The sequence below is a fragment of the Peromyscus leucopus genome, chromosome 13, assembly GCF_004664715.2.
Source record: "Peromyscus leucopus breed LL Stock chromosome 13, UCI_PerLeu_2.1, whole genome shotgun sequence".
Taxonomy (NCBI): Eukaryota; Metazoa; Chordata; class Mammalia; order Rodentia; family Cricetidae; genus Peromyscus; species Peromyscus leucopus.
In genome coordinates, this window is record NC_051074.1 from 7755780 (window position 1) to 7776246 (window position 20467).

Below are 20467 nucleotides of genomic sequence, written 5' to 3' on the forward strand. Positions count from 1 at the left end.
ATTTAGGGTATTTCTTCCCATAATCCTCTTGAAAAGCCCACAGGGGAGGTCAAAACTACAAAGCAAATTATATTAATCTTGAGGACACAGACCCTTTCTTGGAGCACATGTGTGTCAAATGGGAACGCATCCAGTGACTGAGTTTCTGATCTAGAGGGAGCAGCCGAACTGCAGCTTCCGGGATGTTCAGCCATGGAGGGGCATCCTGACTGACAGGGAGATACAGTTTCCTTGGCTCCCTCACACCTGACTTTCTACCTAACCCGGGTACCAGACACGCAGCAGCTATCCTTGGTTTCCTCCTGTCTGATTCCTTGCCTACCTGGTCTCAGTGTCATTACTAGCGCCATCGTGGGCATGCAGTGTGGTGTGTGGCAGTATTGTCCATATTTATTTATGGAATAATTGAACAGGTCGGCTGCAGTGTGGGGGGGGGGGCGCTTCAGTCATTCTGAGCAGACGGCATGGAGACCTGAAGAGAGACACTGGGGGACCTGCTCTGATGATAACCTGAGAGGAAGAGGGTGCAGAGGACACCCTGGGAGCAGTGTCCATCTCTGCTTCCTGTGGCCACGACTGTTGTGTGGCTCTAAGTTGTACCGCCCACAAGCATCTCCACACTCCTGGGAACAGCCAACTCTCTGCAGTTGCCACTACACAGCCTCTCCCTCATGGTGAGGGGAAGCATAGAGTAACTACACAAAGCCTTCTGAGTTGGTGCGGGGTGGTAACAACCCCCTCCTCAAGAGAAGAAGTGTAGGGGGAAGAGCCTGGGGCATGGGAGCTCGCTTTGAACCTGTGTGGCCTTTGAGATGCCGTTGGGACTTTGAGGCCAAGTTGAGGTGTCCAGCTGGCAGTTGCTGGAGCTCAGAGAATTTGGGGTTAGGAAAGCAGAGCTGGTGCTCAGTACCATCTAGGCCACATTCAAAGCAGTAGGTCTGCGAGAACCCAGGGAGCGAGAGTGATGAAATGCTCTGCAGAGCGCAGGGACTCTGAGATGCTCCCACAGAGCGGCCTGGGAGGCAAGTGCACCTCTGTGCTGTCTTTCTTTGCGCTGTTCAGAAGGAGGCATGCTGCAAAGAATGTCCAAAGGCTCCTCCGAGCGCCTCCTATCAGTACATCAAATAAGAGCTGAGCAGAAAGGCATTGTTTTGCAATAGCTACTCATTGTTGTTCTTTTGTTTTGTTTTTTGACCTCACACTTGGCGCCTCAGGTTGGCATGGGATGCACTGTGTAGTCCAGGATGGCTATGAACTTGTTATATGGCAATCCTCCTACCTACCACTTTTAGCTCTGGGGTTGCAAGCATCGGTTAGCAGCAACACACTACCTGCTTAGCTGATTTTAAAACCAAACTTTAAAAGACTAGAAAGCTGCATATGCCACCTTGAAAGACTTCACAGGACTCTTAAGCTTGGGTCTGAGAATCCTCCAAGGACCTCTGGATAGATTTTCAGAGTCCTGAAACTGAGTGGATGGGAGTTACCTTCAGTGATGAAGGCAGGCCAGAACGTCTAGTCCATCAGAAGTGTCTGTGACATCACAGGTTTTGTGACATCTTTTGTCGGTGGCTGCAGTCACTGGGGGGAGATGGCTGGCACGTATCAGGGGTCAGTATTGTTGTTGAAGTCAGCTCTGGGGAATTACCATATCAGTTAGGAAGCTCTCAGACTCCAAACCCTCCCTCCCCTGAGCTCTGCACAGCCCCCTTGCCTGGCCAGACTAAGCAGAAGGCTCTGTTAACTTGACGCTAGAGGGCAGAAAAGAATTGCCCAGCATACCTCCCTGAAGGGTTCCTGTTTCTCACAGTATTGCCCTAGCAACAGGCGGCAGCTGGTCACCATTCTAGTGTCGGACTCTGCACTAACAGCTTCAAGAGTCATGTGGGAGTTCTTTCTCAGAGGCCGGGGTCCTCCCCAAGCCCCTGGGGCCCCGTCACTCCGGCCTTGTCTCCCCCCCTTAGCTGTTTGAAAACACTGTGCCTGTGTTCCTTGAGGCCCTTGGCCTTGGACAGCCCAGCTACCGGCACCTGCTCACTGTGTTAAAAATAACCCAGGGTTGTCTTTGTGCTGACTAGACCATGGCTCACACACGGTGTCGGGGTTTAAAAGACACACTTACTGAGTATCACACTTAGCAAGTATGCTTGCCAAGGGTCTGGTTTGGGTGTAGCACCATTTTGGTTTGTAACTTAGAGTATTCTGAAGGGCTCATGCCTCCCTAGCGCACCAGAAGGATGCCTAACACACACAGAAATAGGCAAACACTTAAAAAAAAAAAAACCAAAAAACTGTTGCCAGACTAACTAATTAATTGCAGTTTCCTAGGCTAAGTTTGTTTTTCTTCTAGAGAAGGTTTGAAAGCCTCTGGAAACACACAAAAAAGGATTTTTTTCCTTCCATTTTTTTTTTTTTTATTTCTTTCTTTTCAAAGAATGAGACAGAGGAAATTGAACCTTGTATTATGTGCCTCTTTAAAATACAAAAAAAAAAAAAAAAAAAAAAAAGGCACGTTCATAGAAAACACCAGAAAGAAAAGGCAATAAAATGACTCCTCCCGTCGTCCTCATCAGACCCTTCCCCTCAGGGAACCCTGAGGAAGAGCGGGAGGGGGAGGGGACACCAAGGAAACAGGGTCTTCCAGACACAGCAGGACCCACACATATGAACTCACAGAGACTGTGGCGGCATGCACAGGACCTGCACAAGTTCAAGCCAGAGAGGGTCCCGGAGCTGGAGGGCCCCATCCTTAACCGAGGAGCTCTCTCCAATTGACATCTGCTTCACCGGAGTCTCACTGGGTATCCAAGCGACAGTTGTCGAGGTCGGGTGCCCGCAATAAATGCCCGACTCAGAGAGAACCCAGTGGTATTTTTGGAGGTATTTCATCTCACACTGCTTTGTGTGGGCTTCCCCCCCCCCCTTTTGCTTGTGTATTATGGTTTCCAATTTTGTGTTTTTATAGGTTTTGTTTTTGTGGCTGTGTGTGGCGGAGGTGGGGGGGGGTGGGGGGATTATTTCTTATGCTTTTTCTTTTGTTCTGGTCTGATCTTTTTTCTTGTTTATTTTCTAAAGAGAGAAAGAAGGCACGGAGTTGGATGGTGGGGAGGTGGGGAGAATCAGGGAGGAGACGGAGGGGAAACCATGATGAGAATACATTGTGTGGGGCTGGAGAGATGGCTCAGCTGTTCTTCCAGTGGACCTGGCTTCAGTTCCCAGCAGCCACATGACAACTGGCAACTGTCTGTGACTCCAAGATCTGACACTCTCACAGACGTACATGCAGGCAAAATATCAGTGCACATAAAATAATAAATATATAAATTTTAAAAAGAATATATTGTATGAATCCTCCTCAAAAAAGAAGGAAGGAAGGAAAGAAAAGAAAGAAAGAAGGAAGGAAGGAAGGAAGGAAGGAAAGAAAGAAAAAGAAAGGAAGAAAGAAAGAAAAAAGCTCCCTGTGTCCTTATAACACAAAGATGGCAGGGCCCATTTTTCCCTATTTTTTTATGTTTTTTCATAAATATAATAGTGTGCATATACTCAACATTTTAAAAAATTTACATACTGCCGGGCAGCGGTGGCGCACACCTTTAATCCCAGCACTCGGGAGGCAGAGCCAGGTGGATCTCTTTGAGTTCGAGGCCAGCCTGGTCTACAGAGTGAGTTCTGGGAAAGGCACAAAGCTACACAAAGAAACCCTGTCTCGAAAAACCAAAAAAAAAAAAAAAAAAGAACTGTACATACTATCACAAATACCATTGCCGTGTGTGTGTGTGTGTGTGTGTGTGTGTGTGTGTGCTTCTTGCTCAATCCTTTGCATATTCCTTTGAGACAGCGTCTCTCACTGAACCAGAAGCTAGGCTGGTTCAGAAAGGTCCAGCAATCCTCCTGTCTCCACGTCCTGTGGTGCAAGGGTTACAGCCACCCACAGCCTTGCCAGGCTTTTTATGTATGCTCTGGGGATTTGAACTTAAGGCCTCGTACTTGTGCAGTGAGCACGCCTGCCCGGAGAGCCATCTCCCCACCCCACCATTGCTTAATGAAGACAGCGTTGACAGTCGCCTCCCTGGCGGGCGGTATAACCCAGTGTCTTGCACAGAGCGGGAAAGGGAAGGGTCTTCCATCCTCAGCCCCTCCTTTTCAAGTTACATTGGCAGGCCTCAACATGCCACACCAGCTTACCAGGCCCAGCTGGCTCTTGTTTCCCCGGTGGTGGTCTGAATACGCACATGGAGTCACCAGTGATATTCCACTTTGGGGGATTTCAGATGTCCAGAGCTGCGGGTAGGGGTGATTTGAAAACGGAGAGGGTGGCTGCCTACACTCTCTGAGATCGTCTCCCCACACAGATTCCCTAGGTTTATTGTTGTTTGTTTGTTTGTTTGTTTGTTTGTTTTGCGTGGTCGATTTCATCTGGAGTCACTCGGAACCCCAACTGTCCTTCCATTTCCTAGGGGAAGCCTAGCCTGGCTTACTTCTTCCTCTCTTTGTGATATTACATAAACAAAAGAGGACACTTGCCTTTTAAAAATAGAATTACTTAAACTGTGGTAAAATATACACAACAAAATTTTACCATCTTAACGATATACATTTCCTTCTTGCACAACTTAAATATCAGCTTCCCATTTCTTCCTCTCCCAGCCTCTGTCCCCCACGGTGCCACCTCTGTCCCTGTGACTCTGACCACCCATAGGACCCAGGTTGTGGTGTAGCACACTGACTTGTGCTTAGCAGAAGAGAGACCCTGGGTTTGATTCCCAACATCCCAAAACCAAATTTAAAAACCTCTCAGGACCTCATGCAACTGCAGTCGTACAATACTCACACTTTACAGACAGACTAATGTCCTCACCGTTTGTACAGCTTTGACCTTGTGCTAGAATCCCCTTCCTGTCCCAGACTGAATGGATCACGCTGTATGGACCAGCTACGCATCACCTATCTGTGGGTCACTCCCATCGACAGTGCGCATGTGAGCTTTTGCACTTACCGTGACGTCTTTGACATTTTAATGTGGGCTCCTTGCCGTTGTATTACCTGATATTATTGAGCCCGAGGCACACGTCTCTTACCTGCCTCCTGCTCCCTTGTTTCCGTATTCTCTCTGCCCACGCCTTTTTGATTTCTCGTGGAGAGGAACATGCTAAAGTTAGAAATGAACAAAAAGCAGTCTTAAAGAGTTGGGCACTGGGAAGGCTCAGTGGGCAAAAGTGCTTGCCTTACAAGCAAGCCTGATGACCTGGGTTCATTCCCAAAGCCCACAGTGAAGGAGGAGACTGGCTCTACAGTTATCCTCTGACTTCTATATGCATGCTTTGGCCTAAGCACCCGTGCATACACACACACACACACACACACACACACACACACACACACATACACACACACACTAATAATAATAATAACAAATAGGTTTTAAGTTAGCCGTGGATCTAGGATACTCGAGTCAAAATGTGTGGCGTTACGATTTAATAATCATAGACCATCAGAGTTGAAGAGTTGAATGTTTTCCTTTTTTTCATAGTCTGAAATGATTTGTCTCTCTCTGTATAACCACCGCCCCTTTGAAAACCTCTGCCAGGCTGGGGAGATGGTTCAGCGGATAAAATACTTGCCCATCATGCATGAAGACCAGAGTTTAGGTCTCCAGTACTTATGTAAATGCCAGGTGGGTGTGGCGACCCACCTGCGTTCCCTGTGCTCTGGAGGTGGAGGCAGGATCCCAGGGGAAGCTGGTTAGCTAGACTAGCTGCATCTTCCATCTCTGAGAGACCCTACCTCACTTGGTAAGTGAGGTGGAAAGTGGTAGAGGAAAACACCAGATGTCAGTGTTGGCCTTACACACACACTTATGCACCAACATACATGGGAACACCACGCACATGCACACTTGCACACACACACAAGCATCTCGGCTGTGGGAGGGTCTCTTCACCCAAAAGGGGAAGCTATGAGCTTCTGTTACCCAACCCCATTCTTTATAAACATAGTCATCACTCCTTATCTGGCCGGTGAGGTACAAGAGATTTCAAGATTGCAGCCCAACAAGGAAGTGGGTTGTCTCACCGAAGGAACCAGCACAAAGTTCAGGCCTCTGACTCTAGAAAAGCCGTGTGCTTAGTCCACTGGACCCTGGAGCCCTGACTCAGCTGATGCTGAGGTCGTGTGTTTCACCAGCTCACGGTACTGCGGGTACCATGGCTCCCCCAGTCTGGGGGTCATGAGCTGAGGGCCAGGTAGGAGTCTCACTGGGACAGGAATGAGCTACAGGTTTATCTGGGACACAGGTTACTACCACGTCCTTTGTGACTGGTCCAATGAATGCAGACGGAATTTTCTTTCAGCTGTTCTGTGCTGGAATGACACAGACCAACTGTGTCTCACTGTGCTTATGCTCAGCATTGTTATAACAACGGTTCATCTAGTCTTCATAAACCCTGTGAACTAAGGACCATTATTGCTCCCATTTCACAGACAAGGGAACTGAGGCACACAGAGAGGTCACCCTGTCCAGAGCTGGAGATTTCCATCAGGTCATGGGAGCCCCAGGATCTATGCAATCTGTTACAGTCCACAGTGCCCCTCTGCAGAGCACAGTAGCATCCTAACTTCAACTGGAACAGTGACTCCCTGACTTAAGGATGGCTCTGTCTCCAAGTTGCTTCATCCATTTATCTTTTGCTTTCACAATTAGACCTCTTTTCAGCAAGAGTGTCTTGTTGACAGGCTCCTGACTACACTACACCCCATCTGCTGGGTCAGCAACTTTAGATGCTATTTAAGGTTTAACAGTCCTTATCCTGGCTTATTACAATGCAGGCATTAGAGCTCAAAGCCACCGTGTCCTCCTTGTTCGTAGAGTGTCTACTTAAAGAAGGAAGGTTGGGATCACAGCAGTTTTGAAACCATGGCACTGAGAATTCTGCTCTTCAGACCACTGGGGAAATACTACTAAAAGGAAGAGATGAAAATTTAATTTAAAAAATATTTTAAATCGTGTGTGTGTGTGTGTGTGTGTGTGTGTGTGTGTGTGCACCTGCATGCGGGTGCCTGGAGAGGCCAGAAGACGGTACGAAATCTCCTGGAGCTGGAATTACCTGTGATTATGAGCATCCCAAAATGGGCACTGGGAACCAAACTTTGGTCCCCTTCAAGAACAGCCAATGTGGAGCTGGAGAATGGCTCAGTAGTTAAGAGCACTGGCTGCTCTTCCAGAAGACCTGAGTTCAGTTCCCAGCACCCACATGGCAATTCACAACTGTCTGTAACTCCAGCTCACGGGAACCTGACACCCACAGCAAAACACCAATGCACATAAAATAAAAATAAATAAATTTAAAAAAAAGGACAGTCAATGCACTTAAGTGCTGAGCCATCTCTCCAGCCCCGAGGGAAGAAACTTTAAGGCCTCAAGATTCTGCTTATGTCTAATCTAAAAGGTCATTGTACCTGAGAGTGTATAGTAACAGAAAGGCCCACACATGCCTGAGGCCTACCATCATGACTTTGTTTTTAATCGTGGGGGGAAAATGTAAGATCTGATCCAAAGGCACACACAGGAATTAAGAAATCCGCAGGGGTCGGGTGGGGGAGAGGGATGGCTCAGCTGGAAAATGTGCCTTGAAGCCTAAGGTCCCGAGTTCAATCTCTGGGATCCATACAGTGGAAGGGGAAAACTGACTCCCAGGACTCCAAAAGATGTCCACATGTTCAGTGGCATATAAACGCTCATAAACATACACACACCAAATAAATCTAATAACAATTTAAAAAATAAATAAAATATGCAGGGCCTGCAAGAAGAACACTGACGAATCTTCCTGGAGGACAGACCACACTGAGTGGTGCAAAGAAGAATATTCCTCCTCAGTGAGAAAACCCCACGTTAAAACTATTAATTTTTAATAGTTATTATTATTAATCATTATTAATCCCATCCCTGAATTATATATATATATAACGAACTTCAAATAAAATCATTGCTTAGAGGGAGGGTTGGGTTAAAGCTTAGCAAACAGACTCTCGACTTAATCAAGAAGAGTAACTCAGCCAAGACATTTCTGCAAAAGAATAGGGAGGGTGGTTTTCAACTGTATTGTAGCCGCTTGGCTCTGCTCAGACAGAATCTTTCCTGTCTCTATTCAGACATTTTCAGTGGACCCTTTACGGCTTCTGGGACAAAGTTCAAGTTCCTGAGCACCAGGAACTGTAAAAAGAGCCTCCTAACAATATCTAAGGGAGTCGCGGAAGCAGCCAAACACTCACGTTTCAGCCTGTACCTGGGGCAGCCTGCTGTTTCTCGCTATTTCCTTTCAACCGCTGTATGCATACTTCGTCAGTCATAACACATTTGTCTAGATACCGAAACACCAGAAGCTTGGCTTTGGACGTAGCCCAAGGCAATGGCAGAATTCTGGGCTTAAAGAATGTCAGCTGCCTGAAAAGGGGCCAGAGCTCCCCGAGAGCCCCCAAAGGCCAACAGAAGCTTTCAACCACCTCCAAAGCAGATCAAGTGACACTGGACTTGTCGCAGGACCTCTCTAACCTGGGTGTAATCTATGACTCCAGAGATGCTATCTAGAAGGAAAAAAGGGTGTGTGTGTGTCACACAGAGTGCACTGTGAGGCTGGCAGCATCTGTGCCTGCTAGTCCCTATTCTGTATAGTCCTCTCCTGTCATAGCAGCGACTCTCTTCCAAACCTGACTGTCCAACTCTGCCAGGGAGTTTGACACCCCACATTCTCTGTTAGGGTGCAGGACTGAACGCTCAGCCTATGTTCTCTAGCCAGGTCTGACCTGGGGTACCAGGAAGCTAACCCCAAGTTTTGGCCTCCTCACTTTGATGCTCTACCAGCCCACCTGCAGGATCCCACCCTTCACTTCCACATGGCCACATGGCTTCAGAAATCTCAGCTCTCAGTTCCCTACCCTAGGCCACCTCTTGCTGGGTTCCCAGTGCTGGCTTTCGGTCTCTTCCTGACAACAGCTGTGCTTTGGATTTCATATTCCGTGTAATCTAGAACATCAGGCGTTAGTGGTGCGTTCTCGCCATTCCACCGTCTCCGGTACGGTTGTGCCTGGACCCTGGCACCTCTGTAGATCAGTAAGTGAATGTCCTCCCTCACTGTGGGTATTTGGAGGTAACTCTCTCTACGGGCGTTTGGTTCTCCTTTCTATTGGGGTTCTCAGCTGAAACCACCTGGCAATCTAGAGACTGTCTGGGTTGCTGCACTGGTGTGGAGGGTACTGCTAGCATTTGCTGAGTGAGAGCCAGGATACTTCACCAGACAGCCTCCCCAAACAAATCATCGGACCACTAAATGTCAGTAAGGTTGACCTTAAGAAAGCGAGCTCTGTACTTATGCTGATCTCTCCAGAGTCCAACACCCAAGCGACACGGATGTGCTACAGCAGCAGAGACCAGGGAGGGGTGCCTCATACTCTAAATTGCTGCAGTTAGACAAGATGGTCAGAGGAGATCCTCCATTTGGAAACCCTCCTGTGGGCTCAGGGCCACGCCCTTGCATTATGCAAAGGCAGCTGCCCTAGTGAGCCGGGCAGGCATAAAGGTGACGTGGTCAGGAGTGGCTATTTGATCTCCAGTTTTTCCAGAATTTCCACTCCTGTGCCAAGCATGCCTCTCCAGATGCTGTTCCCTGTCCAAGAGCTCGGGAGGCTCACCTAAAGCCGTCATCCTCCAATGCTGAGGCGTTTCCCCTCCGCGCTAAGTCTTCTCGACAGACATCCAGTTCGCAGGAGCCGGAAAGGTACAAGTCCATCGAGACCTGGCAGTTTTCTGTAGTGTCTGGTAGTTTTGACTGTCTGAACTATAATTTCAGGGCTGGCGTGCAAGAGGAACCCTTATATATTTGAGGGTGGGCCTGCATTCTTAGGAGTCTGCTGAAGTGGGTTTAGTCTTTGTTTTCCTGTGGGGGAGTTCACTTGGTAGGTTTTAGGGAGATTATTTCAGGTGTGAGGACCTTCAGCTGGAAGGTTACTCACATTTTTTGTAAACCTTTGACTCCATCTTCAAACCCTTCAATCTCCTTGGTTACTATGGATACCCTGTAAAAACCAGATTATCAGTGAGGTCTACATCCCCTGTGCTTCCTCTCTGAGAATGACACTTGCCAATCATGTGTAGCTGAGTTGACTTCTACATGTCTCAGGTAGTAAAGATTTACTCTGAGACCTGATTTTTAAGGATAATCTACATGTTTTCTAGAATATTAAACTCACAGACAGGATCACTAAGGTAAACTAAACAATACTTGGAAAAACATTATTTTTTCATTTTTTATTTTTTTGGAAATTGCTGTTTTCTATTCCATCTACGTTGAAGTCTTTGAATTACTTCCTGCCCTTGGGTATTCTGTTATCCAGGGAATACAACCCTGAGCAGAGAAGCTTGCCTTCCCATGCTACTGCTTATCGGCAAAACACCTTGAATGGACTATTCTTTGAGCAAAATAGCTACTTTTCCCTTTGCTATCAAGTTGACCTAGTGGGCTTTGTGTGTGTGTGTGTGTGTGTGGTGTGTGTGTGAAAGAGAGAGAGAGAGAGAGAGAGAGAGAGAGAGAGAGAGCGCCTATATGGCAGAGGAATACATAGAGAGTGTACTAGTGTCGGTTGCAATGTTTTTAGGATTGGGTGATATTTGCAGTTTGTTGTATCCATGAACAACAGAACTGGTTTTCCTTGGAGGTGCTTAGTGGTTGTTTGGGTCCTACAGTGAAAGGGAGGCATTTCTGGCATGGCTCTGGCCATCCCCGGGGTCACCAGTACTGAAGGATGGCTTGAAAAAATACATTTGGATTCCTTCATACTTTGGGGGTGGTAGTGGACTCAGAGTGACATGGATTGAAAATTATCTCCAAGGGATCCTCAGTTACCTCATGTAATTGGATCGGCTTGATGGGGGCTCCCCAGAAAGGATTCTGCTTCCTAGTACCGGCAATGGTAAGACCCCCACTATTCCCAGTACTGGCATGGCCTGACCTCCGCTGTTCCCAATTACTGACAATAGTGTGACCCTGGCAGCCAGTTCAGATGGCTGACAACGCTCCCATTTCTGACCTGCTGCCCCAGCCTTGCCTAACTTATCCCCAACCAAGAGCAGAGCTTCTTACCCCACCCCCACCCCCCTGACCATTGGGTTCCGTTCTTTAACTTCATCTCCACCCCATTCAAGCAGGCCCTTTCTAGACAGGGCAGCTCCCGGTCCTGTCCATTCTCTACTGTTCCTCCGTGGACAGTCTCCCTCTGAGCTACTTCCCCACATCCCCAGCTCCATATTTTCTTACTCTCAGCTTTCAAACAGACTCGAGTCTCTCCCATCCTTCAAAAGCACTGAAGAGCCCTGGCTGCTCTTGCAGAGGACATGGGTTTGATCCCCGGCACCTGCATGGTGGCTCACAGCCATCCACAACTCCAGTTCCGGGAAATCTGACACACTCTTCTGGCTTCTTCAAACAACAGGGACACATGTAGTACACAGACATACATGTAGCCAAAAATTCCCATATACGTAAAATAACTTTTAAAAATTAAAAAACCTCATGGACCAATAAACAGGTCTCTTGCACCCCAGCCCCTCCCTCGATTCCGCCCTTTCTCCCAGGCTTCAGTCCCAGGCTCTAGCAACAGTAATCATTGTTTTCCTACTTGCAGATTAAAGGCTTTCTCAACTTTGTTCTCTTGCTTCCAGGAGACACCTCTGTTTTCTCTTTAACTACCCCTTCTCTGTCTTGGCTTGTTTCTGAGCCATTAAATGTGGGAGTTCCAAATTACGTCCCTCAGCCCTGTTCTCATTTCCCCACGTGGCCATCCCTGACGTCACCTCTGACTGGCCACTACTCTGTGCTGACTTCTGAAAGTTTCTGTTCCCACTCGCTACAAAAATACAAAATACTTAAAGACCAATGAACTGGATGGACATGGCAACTCACATGTGTAATCCCAGCACTGGGATGCCTAAGGAAGGATGATTTTCACAAGTTCGAAGCCAGCCTAGGCCACATAATTCCAGGCCAGTCCCTTAGGCTTCAGAGTGATATCGTAGCTTTAAAAAAAAGAAAAGAAAAATCAAAGAGTTCATGATAACCTATGAAAAGTCTCTGTCTTATTAGGAGAACCATCCTTCTGTCCGTCTGTCCACCCACCTATCATGTATGAAGCGGCCATCTGTTCCAAACAATAAAAACACGAAGCCATTCCTGAGATATCCATTGCAGCCAGATGGGGAGGGGCTGAGCTAACACTGAGGCACAGGACAGGATGAGGATGAGGTACTCTTGCTTGAAGCCCAGCCCAGGAGCTGGTTGGCACACTAGCAACCGGCTTGCTGCTGCTTTCCAGATCTCAGGTTCCAGAATCATCTCTCACTGGAGGTGGTCAGGACAGTGACTCAGAGTCCAAGTGCACTTTAGCTGAGCTGGGTGCTGGCTGGGGGTACCACTCTTTTCAGACAGCAGGCAGGATGATCCCACTCTCCCATTCAGTGGTACTACTGGTAGTGCCCCTGATATTCATGGGAGATTTACCTTCCATCCTTGACCTTGGTATGTTCACTGCCCTGCCAATGGCCTTAGATGGGCGGTGGGGTTATGTAGGGAAACCCCACCTCCTGCAAACCTCATGGCCGGCAGGGGTGGAGGCTAGGGTAGGGGGCTGACCACAATCCGGGAGAGGTGAAGAATGAAACTCGGACAGTACCATCTTTACCAGGACTGGGTCATAGTCTTCCAGAGATTGACCTTGTGGTTTACTTTTCTCATACATTTAAACAGATTAGAACTTGTGACCTGTGACCTTTACAATAAGAATGGATTCCATTGGCTGATAAACAGAGCTCAGGGCTAGAGCCTAGAGGAAGGACCTGTGATAAGCATAAGTCCTCATACTCTTTCGTAGGGATGTGTTCTATTCACGGAAGGACTAGGGCCTAAAAAATCCTCAGGATATTGGGCAGATTCAGGTGGAGGCTGAGAATCACCAAGGTGATTGATTACTTGTCACTGTGGCATTCCAGGTGACTAGGCATCATTCATTTCCTTCATTTGAAGAAAATAGGCCCGCGTGATTGACAATCCTGGTTTCTCCAGTGATTTTTCTTAGCTCTGCTTCCTACAGAACAACTAATCCAGGTTAAGCCCAGGGACACAGCCAAGAGCTCACTGAGTCTGATGACTGCCTGCTCCCACATGAGGACCTATGGGTGTCTGGCAGGGAGTACCTCTGTGTTATATAGAATGCTGGACATGTTCCATGATAGCTAGATGTTCAGGGACTTAGAGTGGAGACCTGGAGTTGAAACCTGGCTCCCCTCCTCCAACACATCTGTGGACCAGTCAAGCACCTGTGAGCCTCAGTGTGTGTGTGTGTGTGTGTGTGTGTGTGTGTGTGTAGTGTTTTGTAAACAGGTGCCACACAAAGCCTAGGTGATGGCCTGAACCACAGTTATCATAACATATAATCACAGCTATGGTTTGTAGGTGAATGTCTAAGGATCCAAACAAAGTAAGAACACCCATGTGAGCACCTTGGGTGTGCAAGCCATTAGAGCTATTTACCCTGTGGTCCACCATCCATGGGGCTGGTGACTCACGTCTGTGAAACACAAGTGTTAGGACTGTGATGGAGAGAAATGATTTCATGTTGGCTACCTGGTTAATGGGGAGGCCGAGAGCCACCCTGCCCTGCCTTCCCTGTGCCTCTGCCTTCTGTGGTCACCCTGCAGCCCAAACCACAGAGGAAGGCAAAGCTAGGGAGCCTAGCAACAGATGCTAGGGAGACAAAGTAAACTGGCCTTGGGTGGGGCCCAGTCTGGCTCACCCGGTGGCTGAGCTGGTTAGCTGTGATCAGTGTGGTCCTCCAACAATGCATGCTATTGTAGTTACCTGTTGTTCCTTTTTCAGGAGTCCCTTTAAAATTAGGCCCCTGGGCACCATCTTATACACCTGAGAACTGATGTTGAGACTCTGGACACTTACTCTCCTTTATGAAACCATAGAGGACACACTCACCACACACACATACCAACCCCTTCACATGTACTACACACACATGCACACATATGCATACACATACATCATACACATATACATCACACACACACACACACACACACACACACACACACACACACACACACTCCATAAGCTGGTAGGGACAGATCTTTCCCAAGGCCTACTGTGTACTCACAGAAGGAGATCCAGGGCTTAAATAGTGTCAACAAATCTGTTGAGCTCACAGGTCAGTCAGTGCCCAGCCGTGTGGAAAGGGTTGCAATTACAAGGCCAGCTTATTAGAAATGGCTGGCCATTGATCATGTTTACCAAAGCAGAAAACTGAAGTGCATCATATGCCTTACAGCTCTTTATATAAAAGCCCTGGACCCCACAGGGCACGGAAGCACATACCTGTAACCCCAGCGCTCTGGAGGTAGAAACAGGAGAATCCAGAGTTTGAAGACATCAGTTGCATGCGACCATCTAAATAGAGAAAAGAAAAGACCTTTGACGACACCAAGGTGTCAGTCCAGTGGATGAGGGAAGGATGAGGCTCTCCTCAGACTTCCTTCCTTTCTTTCTTTCTTTCTTTCTTTCTTTCTTTCTTTCTTTCTTTCTTTCTTTCTTTCTTTCTTTCTTTCTTTCTTTTTGTTTTTTGTTTTTTGAGATAGGATTTCTCTATGTAGCTTTGGTGCATTTCCTGGAGCTCACTCTGTAGACCAGGCTGGCCTCGAACTCACAGAGATCTGCCTGCCTCTGCCTCCTGAGTGCTGGGATTAAAGGCATGCACCGCCACCTCCTGGCCTCCCCTGGGACTTTCAAAGGTGCCCTGGGGCTTCTTGTCTGATGTATTCATGTGTGAAGAATTCATGTCTTCTTCAAGGCAAAGGCTTTTCTATTGCTCTGCTAAGACACTTTTACTGCTGTGAAAATTTTGTGTGAAGGTACGGACCCCATTCCACTGAGTGCCACTTTTCACACACTGCCCCCCACCTTCCAGAAGTTAGTAGGTTCCCTTCACACTCATCACCCTCACTCTGACCTTGCAAGACATTAAAAAGGGTAGAGAGGCTCAGGGAGAGGCATCGAAATTAATGGGAGGCAGCGCTGAGCCTCTACACTTCATTAATGGGAGGCAGCTCTGAGCCTCTACACTTCATTAATGGGAGGAGGCAGCTCTGAGCCTCTACACTTCATTAGAACGTAGGTTGATTTCTTCACTTTTTGTTTTGTTTTGAGACAGAGTCAAACTCTGCAGCCCTCACTGTCTTGAAACTTGCTCTATAGACCAGGCTGGCCCAGAACTCAGAGATCTGCCTGCCTCTGCCTCCCTATTACTGGGTGGGATTTTCTTTCTTTTAAGACAATGTTTCAGGTAGCCAAGGCTGGCTTCAAACCTGATACAAACAGCCAAGGATGACTTTCACCTCCCAGCCCTCCTGCCTCCACCTCCCAATTATTACATGCGTGTGTAGTCAGGCCAGGCCCCAGAATTTAGATTTCAATGTCACCAGCGAGGGTAGGCACGGACCATGCCACTCACTGTATGGACTTGCACACTTTTGGAGCTGGGAACGGCCTCCAGCCTCCAAACAAAGCCGGCTGGGCTCACCTAAGTCAAAATATGACACCCTCCTATCTGAGAGGGCGGGGTGTTGTGATGCCAGCTGCCATAACACGCTGGCACTCTGCAGAACCACATGTCTTACATTGCTGTTCTGTGGCTGGTGGTGTTCCCTGACTCTTGAGCCCAGGAGTCTCATGCCTTGACTCCCTCCCACAGCTGTTTTTTTTTTTTTTGGAGTTGGGGATTGTACATTTTCCCTTTCTTAGGTCTGCCTCACCGCTCTGGCTCTGTCCAGTTCTCAGCCGTCTTAACTTAGGGCCCAGCTTCCTGCTATGGAAGAGGAGGTAGCAATGGGTGGGTGGGTGGGTGGGTTCCTGCTGGAGGATTCGGAGGGCCGCAAGGACAGTGTTCTGTGATTTTTTTTTCTGGACTCTTGGACATAAGGCACAGAAAGACCTTGTTTATGAGCTTGTTAGACGCCGAGGGGTACCTTGAGGGCTGGAGAAGTGCTCCCTGTGTCAGCAGCAAATGTCTTCAAGTATTGTCTGGGGACAGACAGCAAACAAAGCCTGCCCCTGGGCTGCGATGGTGTGGGTGTCCCAGGGTTCCACTATCTACCTATCTAGGTCAGAATACACTAGCAGGACCCTGTTATTAACCGGCCTCCGCTCTCACCTGTAAAGTTAGTCCTAGTAGAATTTCATTACTTGTACCCCACATAAATTCCACCAACCTTCACCGTTACGATGTTATCTAAAACTAGTCTCTCCAGTTGTTTAAACTTTGTAGAGTCAAGAACTTTAAACCGGCATTTGTAAAACGTTACGTTGAGACCCCATCTGAGATGCTTCAGCAAAGCTTGGTGCCTGTTCTCTTTCAACTTGCTCGTACTCCCAAATACACGCCCTTTCGTCCCTAAACCACGCCCCCTTTATCCCTCCAGGCCGGGTTCTCCTGCTTTCAGGAGAACCTGGGTGTTTACTGGGTCCACCCTCTGGCCAACCCAGTCCTTTGAAGCACTGCCCAGAGACATAGTGTCAGGATGGTGGTCCACACGCGTAGGCCAGTGCACACACGTGTTCGCTGTTACCAAGAAGCATGTCACCGGGGCTGAGAATAGGGAGCCATTTAGGCTCAGATGTGACCCTGACTTCTCCCGAATCTTTCTGGTGACTCCAGAAAAGAAAAACAGCCCAAGGGACCCTGTTGCTCTTCCCTTGAAGAAGGCCCTTCTAGGGTGGGGAAAACATGTCACCCGGGTCTGCTGCACAGGCCATGGGGAGCTATGCGGCCGGGATTGGCTAAAGGTGAATGAAATCCGTGCAGTTTCCTTTGGGTTGCTTCAGCCCATGGCGCACAACGTTGGAATCTTGTGGTTGCTTTCCCGAATGGCTTTAATTTTAAATCAGGGGCACTCCCGCTCAGTGGACGTGGGAGGCGCGTGCTAGGAGTCGGGTCACTGTCCTTCGTGGAGACCAGTTTCTCGCCGCGCCCTGTCGGTTTAGCACAAAAGCGGTGGTTCCAGACACCGGATCTGCCGGACCGTGGCTGTCACCGGGGCTTGATGCTCGCTCCTGGCCTGAGTGGCCAGGGGTGGTAGCTCTGTGGTCCCAAGGCGGCGCCGGCTCGGAAGACCGCCGCGGCGGGGGCAGCTGCACTTGGGCAGAGACTCGTGCGCTGTGGTTCCAGCGCAAGCCACGCGTGTCCTAATCGAAGACCTAGGCTAGTCTCCCACGCTGACTCAGCCGAAGGACGGCCAGGGCGTGGTTGCGGGTGGGGTCCCTAGGGTCATTCCCCTCCTCCTTTCCGGTGTCAGCCCCAGGGACTGGGTGGTGATTGATGGCACCGCAGCCGGCTAGCCAGGAGCAGTCTGAGCCGGGAGGAAGGCGGATCCGGAGACCCAGGCAGAGCAAAGGGAGGAACATGGGCGGGGCCATGGAGGAGGAGCGTGGGGTCCCGGGTGGGCGGATTCGGGTGGACCTCATGGAAGGAGCGCTGGGGTTGGGAGTGCCATCGTGGGGGAAGCAGTCGGCTGAAGGGACAGGATGGGACCGCGTGGAAGGAGCGTGGGAGACAGACGGGCCTCCGGGTGGGTGGAGGCGGGGAGGAAGGGGCACACCCCCTTGGAAAGAGCGCGGGAAAGGGGCTGGGAAGGAAGGAGTGGCGGGCACAGGGTGGGGGGGGCGTGGGGGCGGGGTTAGGCGGGGCCGGGGCGGAGTGTGCCCCGGGCTCCTTTCTTGCCACCCCCACCCCCGGCCCGGGGCCACCTGCGCCCCGCCCTACCGGCCGCACCCCAGCTAGGGAACCACGGAGCCGGGTGTCCGGGCTGCTTGTGTGCCAAGGGGATCTTCGCGAGTTCTGCTTCTGCCTGGACGGCTGTCCTGAGTCCGGAAATGTGGCCTCGCTGAGAGCCCTCCGACTGAGCGGGTCTGCGGCGCGAACTCACGGGTGGGAAGTTGGTCTGCACTCCGGCAACATGACTAGTCCGGCGGGCACACAAAACCAGGAAATCGACTGTCTGAGTCCAGAAGCGCAAAGACTGGTAAGGAGAACACGCGGTTCTGTCCTGCGCCTACCCGCGGCCCCCCGCAGAGCTGGGGTTCCCCTGTGGCTCTAAGGCCAAGGGCAGTGGTCCCCTCCTCAGCTGTAGCGATCCAGCTGGGGCAGAGGCAAGTGGGCTCTGTCAGAGCCACTGGAAAATCCTGATTGTAGGGCAGGCTCTGCCTACGGACAGGTGGTTGGCTGAGTGCAAGGTATCTGCAGGTGGCGCTCTGAAAAGTACGTTTTACGTCCCAACGCCCCTCTCAAGGACGAAAAGGAGCATGGTCTCTCTCTCCGCCCCTGGTGATGATGGTCTCTAGGCAGGTTCTGCCCAGCCGACTGGCTCTGGCCTGGATCCAACCGAGATCTGAGATCTGAGGAGTGTGGTGTGGAGTTTCATAGGGAACTGCTAGTTTGGTATTTCACCAAGTACAGCGCCTAGGAAGTGGGCCCTCTTCGGGAGTCACCACCTTGCCTGGAGCGGCTTGGAGGGTAATGCGGACTCGTGACCTTAGGAACACCTCCCTCAAGGATCTAGGGCCCCCAAACCACTTTACCGGGTGTCGGTCTCTGGTGTTTCACTTGGATGGTGGATAAGGAGTAGTTTGCTCTTAAAATTGGGCACCAGTGAGTTGGGAACCTTTGGTTGTTATACTGCCCGGAGCTCGTGGTTGTGTTTTGAGGGCTGGGAGTTGAGACGGGATTAGACTATGTAACACAAACTAACCTTAAATTCGGGATCCACCTTTCTCAACCTCTCCCGTGCTGTGCTTACAGGCCGGCACCTCCCCACCTCGCCCATCGCTGTGGTTGCTTGTGAATGGGAATATTTAAAAGTAAAAGGTGCTCTTTGAAACAATGGGTTTTAAGGAGTTAGTCCTAGAGGAAGAAGGAGACCCAGGGTTCCCACTTTGTCAGGTTTTTGTGAGTCCTTGATAAAAGCGTGAGTGCCGGTCACTCATTCACCAGGTAGAAGCTAATCCTGTAGCTGGTGTTTATGGGATAGTCACAGTGGGGCTGCTTTGTTTGACTCGGGGAGCCTCCTAGGAAATGCTGGGAAGGTGTAAGCTCTGATTCCAATGTTAGACTCGAAAAGTCAGTTCCCTGATGAGGACTGGTTTTCCCTCCCTGTGCTTGTCCTATGCCTTCACTTAAGTTTTGGCAGTCATTCGGGCTTTTGGAGCTAGTCTGCACCCCGTGGGCCTAGGGAAGGAACCAGCAGGGCCACTTTGGAACCCTCTTCAGGGCAGTCTTGAGATCCGGGAGGAGGGAGAGCTTCCGAAACAGTGATGTTTGTAACCGAGGCCCAGGCACACACCATAGAAGGCAAGAGTGGGGAGGAAGTCAGCCCCGGGCTTGTTCTAACATACAGGAACCAAGTGCCAGAGTCCTGAGCAAAGGGAGGAAGAAACAGCTGAACACCGAAACAGCACGTAAGGACGGCAGGGGAAGGCCCAAGAGACGGGGACTCCACCACCAACTGCAAGACGCCAGGCACAGGTCCTGCTACTCAGTCCAATAACGGGAGCCTGCCTGGGATCCAAGCAAGATACTGCCCGGCAGCCGGAGGCTGGAACCAGGTCCTCTTCCCAGTTCTCATTGGGCCAGTCAATCCCACCATCCCTTCCAGAATCCAGGAAGCACAGAGCACTAAAGAGTGCGTGGATGTTTATATGTAAGATTATGGCAGAATTCATCTAGCAGTGAGCCCTGCCCTGTCCTGGACAAGTCTATTTTTAGCCTTTCTTTCTCTCCTTAATGTAATGAAACCTTCAACCGTTGCTCTAAAGCCCTCTCCATGCATTTGATAAGGGACTGCTACCTCACAAAATATGGTTTATGCCTCCTCTTACCCTATTGAAATCTAGCAATGCTGAATTCTGGAGCCTATTTGGTCCTAGAAAATTATGGAAGGAAATTATGAATCTTTCAGAGGTTTACAAAACAGCTGCAGAAACTTCGTTAAAGGAGAACAGAGAAAAAGAAACAAAATGTGGCCCTTGTTTATGAGGCTAATGGCCTGTTGGGCAGGAAGTCTGCAGGGGTATGACAATGGCCGGTGTGTTAGAAGGGGGGCCACCCAGCTGCCTTGGACCCTGGGTTGAGCATGTACTGGAGACCAGCAGTGAGCATTACAGAATGGCTTTTGTGTTCTGCAGTGAGTGTCCCTGGCTCGTAGGAGCAAGGGTCTCCCGGTGACAAGGGCTGGGTTAAATGGTTGTGAGAGGACAAGGTGACCAAAAGGAAGGACAGAGGGCGTGACCTCCTCGGTCCAGAGCTAAGACGAAGGGCATGATTCGCCCAGGGTGTGTGGTGCATGCCTGGACGCCTGCGACGGCGGCAC

General features: G+C 49.7%; 1 protein-coding gene across 30 annotated transcripts in view; it reads left to right on the forward strand.

The window, feature by feature from the left end:
- The window catches only part of Lrrfip1 (LRR binding FLII interacting protein 1), a 136245-nt gene that overhangs the window by 41991 nt on the left and 73787 nt on the right, over nucleotides 1-20467 (forward strand). The window contains exon 1 of one of the 30 annotated variants that reach the window (XM_037210102.1): nucleotides 9634-9773. The exons of 24 other annotated variants lie outside the window; for them this stretch is intronic. Coding sequence is in view for 5 of the 6 variants with exons in the window: in XM_028880368.2 (XP_028736201.1) it covers nucleotides 18059-18124 (66 nt within the window). In the remaining variant the exon portion in view is untranslated. Of the gene's footprint in view, nucleotides 1-9633; nucleotides 9774-17799; nucleotides 18125-20467 lie in introns of those variants that run through there. 5 more of the 30 variants (XM_028880368.2, XM_028880369.2, XM_037210095.1 and 2 more) reach the window with 5 other exon arrangements.